We start from the raw sequence: 13,574 nt of genomic DNA, 5'->3' as shown, positions 1-13,574 counted from the left end.
AACTCCCAGTCAGCATCTGGGGCAGAATGTGGCTCTGATTCTGGTGGTGGGTCCTATAAAGATTCCCCCTTCCCCTACCAGAGCCCCTCAGCCTCACACACATATAAGGATGACCCTGAGAGGCTGTTGATGCCTGGCTTTCCAGCAGCAGGCTCACAGGAGCTTGATACACGTCATGTCAGCACTGGGTCCTGGCTGGAAAACTGAAGGGCTGGATGTGCCCCAGGACCTGCTAGTGTGGGGCTGAGGCACATTGGACCCCAGTCAGAGGAGCCTGGCTGGTTCTGAATCAGCGGAGTGGGTGAACCCCCCAGTCGCATCTTATATTGTGTCCTGCTAGACGAAAAGGAGCCCCAGGGCCAGGTTGACCCTACACAGATGCACACAGACAGACGCACACACACCCACACAGACACCCCCCAACACACACACCCCTACACCCCTCAGCTGATGTTCGGCCCCAGGTTGCAGGTCCAGGGAGCCCCAGGATGAGGCGAGCAATCAGAAGCCTCCCTGCTCCCTGCCAGACCTCAGCTGCCGTGGTTTAGAACTTCTGTTTGAGATGAAGTGTTTGAGGCAGGCTCATGATCAGATGGGAAGAGCTTTTCACTTAGGGAAGCCCAGCAAGTGGACGCGCGGGTGCTGGCAGCCTGGCTGGCATCACGTCCTGACCATCGCTGCACCCCCCACATGACCCAGGGCACATGACGCACTGCCGTGGGCCCTGGATGTGTAAGGAGATGGTGGTAGTAGGGTTCTCTGCTTGGTGGTTGTGAGGAGCAGATGAGAGGGTTCCCGCTCAGCACCCAGAGCCAGCCTGGCCTGCAGTCATCTAGGGCAGAAGGCTGGGTCCCACGCCTGCTCATATGCCCCATGCCCATCTTAGAGGGTCTGTTTCCAGCTAACACAAAGGGTCCAGGTGGCTCTGGGTGGTAGAGGGGCCCCCAGGGTCCTCAGTAGGAGTCTAGTCACTGATGCTCTGGGTGGAGCCCGAGCCCTGCCACCAGCCAGGGGCCTTGGGAGAACACACAGACCACCCTCCCTGGCCGGGGGATGTGACTCCTCTGAAATCTGGACTCCTGGATCCCAGGGGCTGACTGCCCCCCAGCCTCTCCCCACTCGGGCCTGCACGTTGGCCCATTTCTCGAACCCTCCATGTTCTGCAGCCCCTCCGTGGCCCGTCATGTCTCCTCCTTCCCACCTGGCCAGACCCCAGCATCCACCAGCTCTGCCCTTCTTCCCCCTGCCTCCCTCCATCCTATCCAGGACCCTCTGCTCATCCTGGCTCCCTGACCTGGCACCAGCCACCCTCCAGCCTCCCAGACTGGAAGACTAGGGGGTTTCTGCCTCCCCCAAGCTTCTTAGCTTGGGACCCCACATTCCACAGATCCTGCCACCCTCCTGTTGCAGCCAGGAGGGGGAAGAAGAAAATAAGGGAGTGACAGCTGCTGGCAGGCAGGGCTGCCCCTGGGCTGTCTCCCAGGTGGGTGGCCAGTTAGGGGCAGCCTGCAGGCTTTGGTCTTCACACAGATCCCCTTGGTCCCAGCCTGGGGGGGAAGGCTATTGTATCAGCTGTGACGTGATGCTCTCCAGATCCTGGACTGAGCGGGGGAGGAGGCACTCTGAGCAGGGTCACATGTGGGCTTAGTGGTCCAGAAGACTCCAGAGGGAAGGGCCTCTGGGCTGGATCTTGGGGAGGGAGGCCCCACGGTGGAGGAGTGGGGAGACTGTTGGGAGCAAAAGGGATGGTTTATGGAGAGGCCTAGCCCTGGGGGGTGGGATGAGTTATTTAAATAGCTGGAGTGCCCTGGAGATAGATGGGGAAGACTGGGAGCCTTTCATGCTAGGTTATGTCAAAAAACAGGCCCGGTGAGTAAGGAGGCTGGAGTTTTCCTATTCAGTTTCCCAAAGCTTTAAGCCCCTTCCCGCCTCTCCTGCCCTCCTGGACTGGTGAGGCCTCCTTGCTGGGTCTCTCAGGCTGCCCCCTTTAGAGCCCCAGGGGACAGGCAGCCCCTTACCCCACACTTTTGTCCCATCTCTGCAGCCGTGGGTGGGGCCTGTGCCTGGATGACCCTCCCACCAAGGATGTCATCGACTTCCCTTCCATACCGCCTGGCGTCCTCTACGATGTGGGCCACCAGTGCCGCCTCCAATACGGGGCCTACTCTGCCTTCTGCGATGACATGGACGTGAGTGTGGTGGGGGTGGGGTTGTGTGGACCTGGGGGTGAGGGGCAGCCCTCAGCAGCCTGCAGACCCCTCCAAGCCAGGCTTGGTCCAGACATAATGCCCATGAGACATAAAGTGGCCTGTGGGAGAGGCCTCGGGTTGGGCGGCCCTAGACCCAGGTGTGCATTTTGTGTGGGCCATTCACCAATAGTGGGACTTTGGGCAAGCCCCTTACCTACTGGGATTTTTTTGTGGCTCAGTTGGTAAAGAATCTGCCTACAATGCAGGAGACCCAGGTTCGACCCCTGGGTGGGGAAGATCCCCTGGAGAAGGGAACGGCAACCCACTCCAGTATTCTTGCCTGGAGAATTCCAGGGATAGAGGAGCCTGGTGGGCTATTGTCCACAAAACTGCAAAGAATTGGACATGACTGAGCGACTAATACTCTCCTACTGGAGCTAGATTGTAAGAGGTAAAATAAAATCTCTACTGTCACGTCCTGGGGAAGAGCACCTGAAGTGGTGGCCAAGGGCATGTCAGAGACACTGCGCTTCTAACCAGGGTGTCTCCTGATGGGGGGCTGGGGCTGGAGAGGTGTGGGTGAGCTGAGGACTGCGCTGAGCCACCAATCTGATGGTCTGGGGAAAGATAAGAAGGGACCTGTGGGGCTTCCACCTACAGACCCCACCATGTACCAGCCCCAAGGAGGGATTCCCAGGAGACGTGAGGAGGTGGCAAGGGGGCAGGGCAGGTGGAGGCGTAGGGGAGGAGGTGAGAGTGTGGCCTTTGTACTCCTCCTTGCAGAACGTCTGCCACACACTCTGGTGCTCCGTGGGGACCACCTGTCACTCCAAGCTGGATGCAGCTGTGGACGGTACCAGCTGTGGGGAGAGCAAGGTAGGGGAGCCCCAGTCCAGCTGCAGAGCAGGTGAGACACCTGCTGCGTCCATGCTCTGGGCTCGGCCTTGGTTCACAGACTCACTTGTGAGTCTTCGCCAACCCCCAGCCCTCTCTGGGCCAAGTTCCCATCTGCAGAATGGAGGCTTTGGGACAGAGCTTGATTGAACAATTCTCCAAGGTTCCTCCACCCTGGAGAGCCAGCATGTGAGCTCTGTTTTATTCTTTGTTCAACTCCACTGTGGGGGCTGTGTCTCAGGTGACTGGAAGTCAGCCTCCCCTAGCCCTTGGGGTCTTCCCCTCTGGGCCCTTCCAGGCCTTCCACCCACCTTGTTCTCACTAGGGTGAGGAGATTGGAGTGGGCTTGCTCTGCATTTGTCTGTCTTGGTAGTGGTGTCTGAATGGGGAGTGCGTTCCCGTGGGCTTCCGACCTGAGGCCGTGGACGGTGGCTGGTCTGGCTGGAGTGCTTGGTCCCTCTGCTCGCGGAGCTGTGGCGTGGGTGTGCAGAGCGCCGAGCGGCAGTGCACGCAGCCTGCGTGAGTACAGGGCACCCGGGGCAGGTGGGGTGGGGTGCCCTGAGCAGAGTCGGCAATTCAGTCTGTCCCAGTCTCCCGCTCTCAGAAGTATCCCCATGGAGGCCAAGCCCGCAGTGTCTAGAGCCACTTCGGGTCACTTCTTGGAGTGCCCTGGAGGCTAGTTGAGTCACCCCTGCTGACCCCATTGCAGAGAAAGGAACACCAAGGTTTGGAGAGTGGAACGACTCGTTAGAGGCCACACCACAAAGCAGCAGCTGATGGGTGGGAGGCAGGGAAGACAGTGGCTCAGAGCTTAGACCCTGAACCTTGGATGGATAGAGTTCAAATCCCCTCTCCTCTCCTCATGCAGCGGCCCTCTCTACCCCTTCTCAGGGCCTCAGTTTCCAGAGAAAGTATATGATAGGCAACAGCAGCGCCCATCCGGTAGAGTTGTCGTCATGGATAAATGCACTAAAGCTCTGCAGCTAATCTGTAGTAATCGCTCAGTAAATAGAGCCATGTAGTGACATTGGAGGTGCACATGGGTCCAAGATGAGACTGGGGACAGCTGGGAGAATTGGTCAGCCTGGGAGCGGTGCTGTGTGACCTGGGGTGAGTGGCTTCATCTCTCTGGGCCTCATTTCCCCATCTCAGAGGGGTGAGGAGAAGATTCAGGGAGATGCAGAGGTCCCCCTTCTGTGGACCGAGGAGGTGCTGGCACCTTCACCAGGCTGCCCCGGAGGGGATCATGGGATTCAGAGCCAGGGCCTTGTGGAGCTCCATGTTTATACCCCACCCTGCCTCCGGGCCTCTGGGTCTGAGCAGGGTGGAAGCAGTTGGGGTGGAGTTGGCGTTCAGGCTCTGGGCTGGGCCGGGGCCAAGGGGGCTTCCTTTTGACCTGGGTGGGGAGCTGCCACCCAGACCATGTCTGCCGACATGTGGGCTGTCAGGACGCCGGGTCTCACGGGCTGGAGATTGGGAGTAGCCCTTCCAGCTGGTGCCAGTCATGTCTGTAGCTTAGCCCAGCCTCTCAATAACCCTCTGCAGAGGCAACCCCAGTCCCATTTTAGAGATGAGGAAACTGAGGCCTGAAGGGGTCCTGAGACTTGGCCAAGGTCACATAGCAGGTTGGGGGCAGAGCCCAGGCCTCGTGCTCCCACCTTCCCTGAGGTCCTTTCAAACAGGGAGACCGAGTCTGGGCTGAGGTGGGGGCGAGGGGGGGCGAGGGTGGCTGGTGGGCAGGGCAGCGGGAGCGGAGGTGGGAGCCGCGAATCTCCGGGTGCCGGGGTGTGGAGGAGCTGCTCGCTCCGAGGGCCCGCTTCTGGATTCAGGTGTGCAGTTGGCCCCACTGTCAGCGCTCACTCACCGCCCCCCCCCCCACCCCACAGGCCCAAATACAAGGGCAAATACTGCGTGGGTGAGCGGAAGCGCTTCCGCCTGTGCAGCCTGCAGGCCTGCCCCGCCGGCCGCCCCTCCTTCCGCCAAGTCCAGTGCAGCCGCTTTGACGCCATGCTCTACAAGGGCCAGCTGCACACGTGGGTGCCTGTGGTCAATGACGGTGAGTCCGGCCGTCCGCGGGGACACTGACGTCTGGGGGGCGGGGGTCCGAGGGCCCAAGGTTTGCCCAGTGACACAGGTGCTATCTGCGGGACTGCCACTCACTCCCTCCTGGCTCCTGGGGGCAGCCTTGCAGACACTACCAGCCCAGTGGAGCCCCCGGCCCGCCACTGATGCCCTTCGGGTGTGACTCCTGCCCTGCCTATCCCTCACGGCTCCTCTGCTTGGGCCCCAGTGAACCCCTGTGAGCTGCACTGCCGGCCCTCCAACGAGTACTTTGCTGAGAAGCTGCGGGACGCTGTGGTGGACGGCACCCCCTGCTACCAGGGTCAGGCCAGCCGTGACCTCTGCATCAATGGGATCTGCAAGGTGTGCCCGGCAAGGAAGAGGACCCCCTCTGCCTTCCTCCTGCTTCCCTCTGGCCACCCTCCCCAGGCTGTGCCACTGGGCTTCCCAGCTCTACCAGTGAAGCCCTTTGAGGGTCTCCCATTACCTCTCAGCAAAGTGCCCCCTAATCCTCCTGGGACTGGAGCCCCCCACACACACCATCGGCCTCACCCTCAGTCTCTGTGACTGCACCACGGCCTGCCTGCCGTGGCTTCTGAGATCTGGCCTGGGCCAGCCCGGCCCCAGCCCGGAAACCAGAGCTCAGGCGGAGGCTCGACCTCCTGCTGGTTGAATGACCCTGGACGAACGTTTCCTCTGCGATAAGGGGACTGTCCGTCCAAGAATCCACGTCACAGGGTTAAATGGGGTCACTTATCGGGGATTGCCGTGCAGGGGCTCGGCCTGGCGGAGAACGCATCGGTGTTTGCTGACAACACTTAAAGACATTTCCAGCAGTGGCGGCGGCGGCGGCAGCTGCTTTCCCTGCCAGTGTCCTCTGCACTTTCTTGCCCCTGCTCCCCAGAGGGGAAGCTCCTGGGTGTAGAGGCCAGGGCTCAGATGAGGACTAGCAGAGAGCATTGATTCGTGTTTGGGGGAAATTGCTGTCCATGCTGGTCAGGAGCCCCTGTATGCCCGCTGCCCCGCCTGCTGGGGCTGTTTACACAGCTTTCCCTATCTCTCGTCCCGTTCAATCTCATAGCACATCTTCATGGTGGGGGTGGTTCCCCCTGTTTCACATCTGAGGAAACTGAGGCTCAGAGAGGTCAAGGGGTTTACTCAGGACTGGAGACCACAAGGGTGGTGGGCCCCTGCTCCATGCCCCGAGCACTCTCCTCCCCACCCTGGCAGGCCCCCGAGGCGAGGGCCAGAGAGGGCTTGCGGCCAGTGGCCCAGCACCAGGGGCCTTCCCTCCCGTGCGTTACAGAATGTGGGCTGTGACTTCGAGATCGACTCAGGTGCCGTCGAGGACCGCTGCGGCGTGTGCCATGGCAACGGCTCCACCTGTCACACCGTGAGCGGGACCTTCGAGGAGGCTGAGGGCCTGGGTATGGAGATGGACCACTGGTGTGGGGGCGGGGGGTGCTCTTGGCCTGGTAGCCCTTCTTTGTCTCCCTTGAGCCCTTGCCTGCGTCCTCCGTGGTCCCCACCGAGGCTAGCGCTGGGAAGCAGGCATGCTGCCTTGCTGGGTCCAGGATCCAGGCAGGAGTCAGGGCCCCCAGGCCTAGATGCAGAGACCTCCCCTCCCAGGGAGTCTGCTTGCCCCAGGGACTCCAGGCTGGGCTAATGAGTGGCCTTATGAAGCTTCAGAGAACCGCCCCCCACAGAGCTCCACTCCCGCACCCCAGGACCTGTTTTGCATACACTGTTTAAGTGCCGACTGTTTGCTGGGTGAGGGAGACACGGAGGTGAAGAGCTTACAGTCTCATCTTGTAGTGTGACAGACGCGGTGGAGGGGAGACCCAGAGGGGCTGTGAGAGCCCTGAAGATGAAGGTCCTGACCTGGGGAGGTCAGGGAAGACTTCCTGTGGGGAGTGGAAGTCGAGCTGAATCATGAAAGACTCAGCAAAGATGAGGAAAGACATTACACATGTAGGAAAGAGCTTGTGCCCAATGAAGCCTGGAAGCAAGAAAGAGCATGCTGTCTGGGGACCTGACTGTACAGAAGGCAGGGCTGCTACGGGGCTTTGAATGCTCAGCCAAGCAGCTTAGATTTCATTCCAGATAATGCAGCCCAGCGTGGTGGTCAAAGCTCAGACCTCAGAGCTTGATTCATATCCCAGCAGAGCCCTGGGGCAAGCTACATAAGGTCTCTGTGCCTTGGTGTCCTCATCTGTAAAATGGGATAGCAGTAGTACCTGGTGGTACATAGGGTTGTTATACGTTTAAGGTTCTTGGGGTAATGCCAGGCACAGGTGCTGTGTGCTCTGCTTAGCCGACCAGTCGTGTCTGACTCTTTGCGACCCTGTGAACTATAGCTGTCCAGGCTCCTCTGCCCATGAGGACTCTCCAGGCAAGAATACTGGAGTGGGTTGCCATTCCCTTCTATAGACATAATGGGTACTACTTAGCGAAAGAACAAAAACAGGCTTTATAGGCATGAGGAGGACGTTATCAGGAGAAAGGCCCGATCAATTGGATTTTTTAGAAAGGTTATGCTGGCCCCAGGTGTAGGGGTTAGGCCCAGCCCAGTGACTGACTGAAGTTTCTCAGAGAGCGGCCATCGGGCACGGGGGCAGGATTGTAGGACCCCTCCTGAGGCTGTGGTGACCTAGAACAGATCTAAGTAGGGAAGTCAGAATCTTAACGATGAAACCTTTGGCATCAGCAGGCAGGGGCAAGTGGGGAGAGGTGAGAGCAGACCGCAGCTCACCCTCTTCTTTTCACAACGTGTGCTCAACCCCTGGCCAACAGGGTATGTGGACGTGGGGTTGATCCCGGTGGGCGCCCGCGAGATCCGCATCGTGGAGGTGGCGGAGGCCGCCAACTTCCTGGCCCTGCGCAGCGAGGACCCGGATAAGTACTTCCTCAATGGCGGGTGGACCATCCAGTGGAATGGGGACTATGAAGTGGCGGGCACCACCTTCACGTACGCCCGCACAGGCAACTGGGAGAACCTCACATCCCCTGGCCCCACCGACGAGCCAGTCTGGATCCAGGTGACTACCTGCCGGGGCCAGGCCGGGGCGGGGCAGAGGTGGAGTGCGTGGGACCCAGCCCGGTGGCAGGAGTGAGCCCTGGGGCAGTCACGGAGCCTGGCTCTGAAACGGGCCCGTGGGGTAGCCCCAGGTCCCAGGGGTGGCGGAGGTTAGCTCCTTTAGGATGGGTGTCAGGCCTGGGTTGCGGGAGAGGCCTCCTCGTGCTCACAGGGCCCCCACCCCCCTGCCCCAGCTCCTGTTCCAGGAGAGCAACCCCGGGGTGCGCTACGAGTACATCATCCACAGGGAGGCGGGCGGCCACGACCACATCCAACCGCCCGAGTTCTCCTGGCGCTACGGACCCTGGTCCAAGTGCACAGTCACCTGCGGAACAGGTGAGGGGGTAGGCAGGGCCGCGGCCCGGCGGGGCCTTTGTCTCTGGGCAGTGAGGCCCGGCTTCAGCCTCTGACTCATTGCTTATTTGCGGGGCCGCTCTGAGCTTGGAATGCTGCTTCTGGGCCTCAGTTTCTTCATGGGGCTAGCAGTGGTCCTGTCTCATAGGTCCACTGGGAGAGTGATCAAGGTGAGGCAGGCACGGACATGGCACTTGGCCAGCTTGTGTGTCTCCTGCAGAGAGGCGCCAGCGGCCCCTCCCTCTTCTCGCTGCTCAGCTCTGACAGGTCCTATGCCAGCACTTCTGCCCCACACCTGGGACTTAACCACGTCATCCTCCTGGAGCCTTACCTGCATCCCCATCAGGATGGGCTCCTCCCCTCCTCCAGCTTCCCCAGGGACCGCTCCTCCGTGGGGCCCTTCTGTCTGTCCTGGGAGCCTGGAGCCTAACTCGTCTAGGCTGCTGCCCCCTGCCATGAGGAGGGTGAGAAGGAGGGGAAGAAAGATGACGGGGAGGGGCAGCCAGGACACGACAAGGATCTCCCCACCCCACTCTGAGCCTCTTAGCTCAGTGGCCCCATTATTCACCACATTTACTTATTTCTTTAAACTCTTTCTAAAATGTATAACAACTTGACACTGCCCTCCCCGTGGTTCCTTCCATCTCCCTGCCCATCCCCCTGCCCTCAGTGTTCTGGGGTCTCCGTATCAGGAATCTGGGACAGAGAGAGAGGTGTTTGGACATTCTTTGAAATGCTGTTATGATTATAAAGTGAGCAGTGACGCACTGAAGCTGGACAGAAACCTTCAGAAGCTGTCAGTATCATCCTTTCTAAGTGTTAAATTTACAAATGCGAAAACAAATACTTTTGATGAACCAGACACGGGGGAACTGTTTTCCAGCAAACTGGTGGCTCCCCACGTGGACAGAATGGAATGTGTTGAGCAGCGAGTGGCAGGATCCTGATGAGGGGTGGCTGGGGCAGTCAGGGTTTATGTGTCTCTGCAGTAAGAAGCCCCAGGGTGCACAGTCCAGGCTGGCGGCGGCATGGCCTGCTGTGTTTTTAGGGACCCCTCTCAGCCCCATCTTCCCCTCGTGTGTATCACAAGATGGCATCCTTGGCCCAGGCTTCTCGCCAGCTCTAGGTGGGAGGGAGAAGGGGCAAAGGGAGGGACTAGTGCCTTTTTCTCTCTGGCACGACTGTCCCAGACTCCCAAGCTGCAAGGGAACTGCAGTGGGGAGTGTTTGGCATTGTGACCTTGAACAAACCCAGCGTTCTGCTAGGCGGGAAGGAGAGGGTGGGGTGGGGTGGGGTGGGGAGATGGGAGGCTCAGGGCAGGCTGAGTCCCTCTTCTGTGCTGTAGGGGAGCAGGGTGAAGGCAGAGCCTTCTGGAGCTGGTCCTGTCATTGGGCCTCACAGGTGTATTGGGTGGGGGAGGGAGCACAGCTGTGCAAAGGCCGAGGCAGGCGGTGCAGGGGGAGTGAAGGCCAGGAACCGTGACAAAGCCAGTAGGGGGCCATGGGGCCATGGGGGAGTGCCTAGCCGCACGAGCTGATGGATTTCTTCTTTACTGTTTCTGAGCACTGACCCTGCTGGGGGGTGGGGAGTAGACCCTGAGGGTTGCGCTCGGCTGTGGTTGGATTTAGCGCTAGCTGTGCTCTCGCCACGTGCCGGGTCTGGGTTGAGCCATAAGCACATTATCCTCACACCTGGCCGTCCAGGCAGGTGTTATCGTTACTCCCATTTACAGATGAAGACACTGAGGTTCAGAGAGGCCAAGGGAGCTGCCCAAGGCTTCCCAGCTAGGAAGCTGCGGGGCTAGATGCCCGCCCCCTACCCCCCTCACCCCGACCCTGCACACTCTGCTGCCTCCGCAGGGGCGGGGGGTGAAGGCCAGGAGGGCAGTGAGCAGGGGATGGTGGGGGCCTGCCTTCACCCTGATGGAGGCAGTGAGGCCCCGTTCTGGACGGGTTCTGAGCAGAGTGGGTGCAACTGCGTCTTTGGGTGCAGGGTGGTTTGGGCAGGGGGCGCCCTGGGTGCCGGGCCCAGGCTGAGCCCCCATGGCCTCCCAGGCATGCAGAGGCAGAGCGTGCACTGCACGGAGCGGCAGGCGGGGCCTGTAGACGAGAGGCACTGTGACCCCCTGGACCGGCCGGATGACCGTCAGAGGAAGTGCAGCGAGGAGCCCTGCCCTGCCCGGTGAGCGTGCCGGGCGCCTGACTCCAGGTGTCCCTCACCTGAGGCCCTGGAAGAGCAGAGGGAGCTGGGCTCTGGGCCCCACTTCCCAAGGCTGAAGCCCCAGCTTCTGGTTGCCCCTGACCTCAGCCTGGGCTCCTCAGTAACCAAGACTAGCCAGGGACATCCCCGGTCACTCATGCTTGGGTCCCTGGATGTGGACACAGGCCAGGTCTCCCAGCGGTGAAGACGGCAGGAGCAAAGGGGACTGTGCCCTGTTGCTGGGCTTTGGGCACCAGAGTGCCATCTTGGGCTTGGAGCTCCAGGGACCCCTCCCCTGGGCTTAGGCCTGACCCTCCCTGAGTCCCAAGTGCCTGAGATTGCCAGGCGGCCCCAAATTCATCTGCCCTTGTGCGCCCCCAGGTGGTGGGCAGGTGAGTGGCAGCTGTGCTCCAGCTCCTGCGGGCCTGGAGGGCTCTCCCGCCGAGCCGTGATCTGCATCCGCAGCGTGGGGCTGGATGAGCAGCGCGCCCTGGAGCCGCCTGCCTGCGAGCACCTGCCCCGGCCCCCTGCCGAAAAGGCCTGCAACCGCGATGTGCCCTGTCCGGCCACCTGGGCTGTGGGGAACTGGTCTGAGGTGAGCATCAGCATGGATGGGGTTAGCGCTGCTGTTGGTCTTGGACTACAGGGGGGCAGAGACAGTGTTCACGGAACCCCTACTGCTGGGCACTGTGGTGGGAGGGGACTGGGGCATTCCAGGTCTGGCCCCATCCCCAAAGCCTTCAGAGGCTGGGATGTCTGGGCAAGCCACAGTCACGGTCTCCAGTGGCCAGGGGCCTGTACGCTGACTCTGAGCAGCTGGCCAGATTCCTTGTAAGGCCCCGGCTCCTCCTGGCCCGAGTCCCTCACCCGGCCTTCCCTTTAGTGCTCAGTGACGTGCGGGCCAGGCACTCAGCGCCGGAGCATCCTCTGTACCAATGACACTGGGATCCCCTGCGACGAGGCCCAGCAGCCAGCACGCGAGGCCACCTGCCTCCTGCCACCCTGCCCCCAGGCCCTGGACACGCTGGGCCCCGAAGGCTCAGGCAGCGGCTCCTTCAGCCCTGAGCTCTTCAATGAGGTGGACTTCATTCCCGGCCACCTGGCCCCGCGCCCTCCGCCGCCCTCATCACCCAAGCCAGCCAGCATGGGCAATGCCATCCAGGAGGAGGGCCGTGAGCTGGGCCCACCGGGGCCCGTGTTCGTCGACGACTTCTACTACGACTACAATTTCATTAACTTCCATGAGGACCTGTCCTATGGGCCCTTCGAAGACCCTGACTCAGACCCGGTGGGCACAGGGGATTGGAGACCCCCACGCCCAAGCACTGCTGCTGAGCCCCCCACGGGGACCCCCGTTCCTCCCACAGAGCCTCCTGGGACTCGGGATGAGGGGGCACTGGGAGATGGGTCCCCTGCCCCTTGGCCCAGCCAGGCTGGCCATTCCCCACCCCCACCTTTGGAGCAGACCCCTGGGAACTCCCTGGTCAATTTCCTACCTGAGGAAGATGCTCCCATTGGTGCCCCAGACCTTGGGCTCCCCAGCTTGCCCTGGCCCCCCACTTCCATCAGCATGGAGATGCCTGCTGCCCCTGGGAGCCAGAACCAGGTCCTAGGAGCGGAGGACAGCCAGAGCCTGCCGCCCCCTCCCCGGTGGGAGAGGACCAACGAGGTTTCTGATGATGAGGAAGCCTTAGGCCACGGAGCCCCTCGCCTGCCCCAAAGACCCAGCCCCACGTCACCCTCTCTGTCCTCCGTTGGCACTACCCACTCCTCTCCTAGTCCCCGCACAGTAGAGCTGTGGACGAGTGGGACTGTGGCCTGGGAACCAGCTCTTGGGGGTGGCCTGGGGCCTCTGGACAGTGAGCTGTGGCCCACCATGGGGGGCGCCCCTCCCATTCCTCCTCCCACCGCCACCCTGCCAGACACTCAGGGTACGGACAGCCCCCTGGAGCTGGGGACTGCCACCCTTTCAACCCCAGGACCAGCTCTGCAGGACCTGCAGACCTTGGCAATGCCAGGAACCTTCCTTCTCATGGCCCCCACTGGACTGGGGCACATGCCTTGGGTCACTCCCCAGAGCCTGGGCCCCTTGGGCCAGCCTGAGCCCCCCAGCTCCAAGATGCCCCCAAGTCCTGGGCTGCTGTCCACACCAGCTCAGGACAGTCCAGCCAACAGCAGCAGAGCCCCTGGGCCTCTGGACCCCAGCCCGGTCGAGGAGGGGTTCCCCGTGGACCTGCTGCCTGCAAGGAATGCCAGCTGGGAAGTGGGGAACTGGAGCCAGGCAAGTGCTGCTGGGGTCTGGGCAGGCCAGTGTGTGTGGGGGGGTGGTGTCCTCACTGAAAGTGGGCAGAGTCGTGTCTGTCCTGCCTTCTGGGGAGTGAGGACTTAGGAACTGACAGCCAGTGGTGGGTGGAGCCTCTGTGGGTGGGAGGCGCATTGCCCCAGCTCAGTCACACTGCCCTCCATGTGCCTCTGGGGCCGGTCTGCCCCACTGGGCCTCAGTTTCCCTTCTGAGCAATAGGGTGGGCTGAGGGGGCCTGGGGCCCCCAGAGGCTTATTCCTGAGTAGCACAGGAGTTGCTGGGAGGGCAGGGCCAGGCACAAGTGAGAGGCAGCCAGGGGGAGCAGCTTTCTCATACTCTGGCTTGCATGCCCCCAGGGACAAGGAGCTCACCCCAGATAGTTGTATCGGTGGGGAAGCTTCCTCCCACACTCCCCAGGCCCAGGGCTGCCCACCACGGTTTGCCGAGGCTCAGCCTGGCCCCTTCAGGAGCAGCTGGTTTCCTTGCCACCTGGCTCTCC

At 61.4% G+C, this 13,574-nt stretch overlaps 1 protein-coding gene across 1 annotated transcript in view; it reads left to right on the top strand.

Moving 5' to 3' along the window:
- The window catches only part of ADAMTS7 (ADAM metallopeptidase with thrombospondin type 1 motif 7), a 56,313-nt gene that overhangs the window by 37,411 nt on the left and 5,328 nt on the right, over positions 1–13,574 (top strand). The window contains exons 9-19 of the mRNA XM_043434532.1: positions 2,045–2,189; positions 2,973–3,065; positions 3,457–3,602; positions 4,970–5,139; positions 5,374–5,507; positions 6,451–6,571; positions 7,938–8,182; positions 8,415–8,556; positions 10,629–10,755; positions 11,155–11,368; positions 11,657–13,054. Coding sequence (XP_043290467.1) covers positions 2,045–2,189; positions 2,973–3,065; positions 3,457–3,602; positions 4,970–5,139; positions 5,374–5,507; positions 6,451–6,571; positions 7,938–8,182; positions 8,415–8,556; positions 10,629–10,755; positions 11,155–11,368; positions 11,657–13,054 — 2,935 coding nt within the window. The remainder of the gene's footprint in view (positions 1–2,044; positions 2,190–2,972; positions 3,066–3,456; positions 3,603–4,969; positions 5,140–5,373; positions 5,508–6,450; positions 6,572–7,937; positions 8,183–8,414; positions 8,557–10,628; positions 10,756–11,154; positions 11,369–11,656; positions 13,055–13,574) is intronic.

The sequence above is a fragment of the Cervus canadensis genome, chromosome 17, assembly GCF_019320065.1.
Source record: "Cervus canadensis isolate Bull #8, Minnesota chromosome 17, ASM1932006v1, whole genome shotgun sequence".
NCBI classification, from domain to species: Eukaryota; Metazoa; Chordata; class Mammalia; order Artiodactyla; family Cervidae; genus Cervus; species Cervus canadensis.
This window is presented reverse-complemented; position numbering and strand designations above follow the sequence as displayed.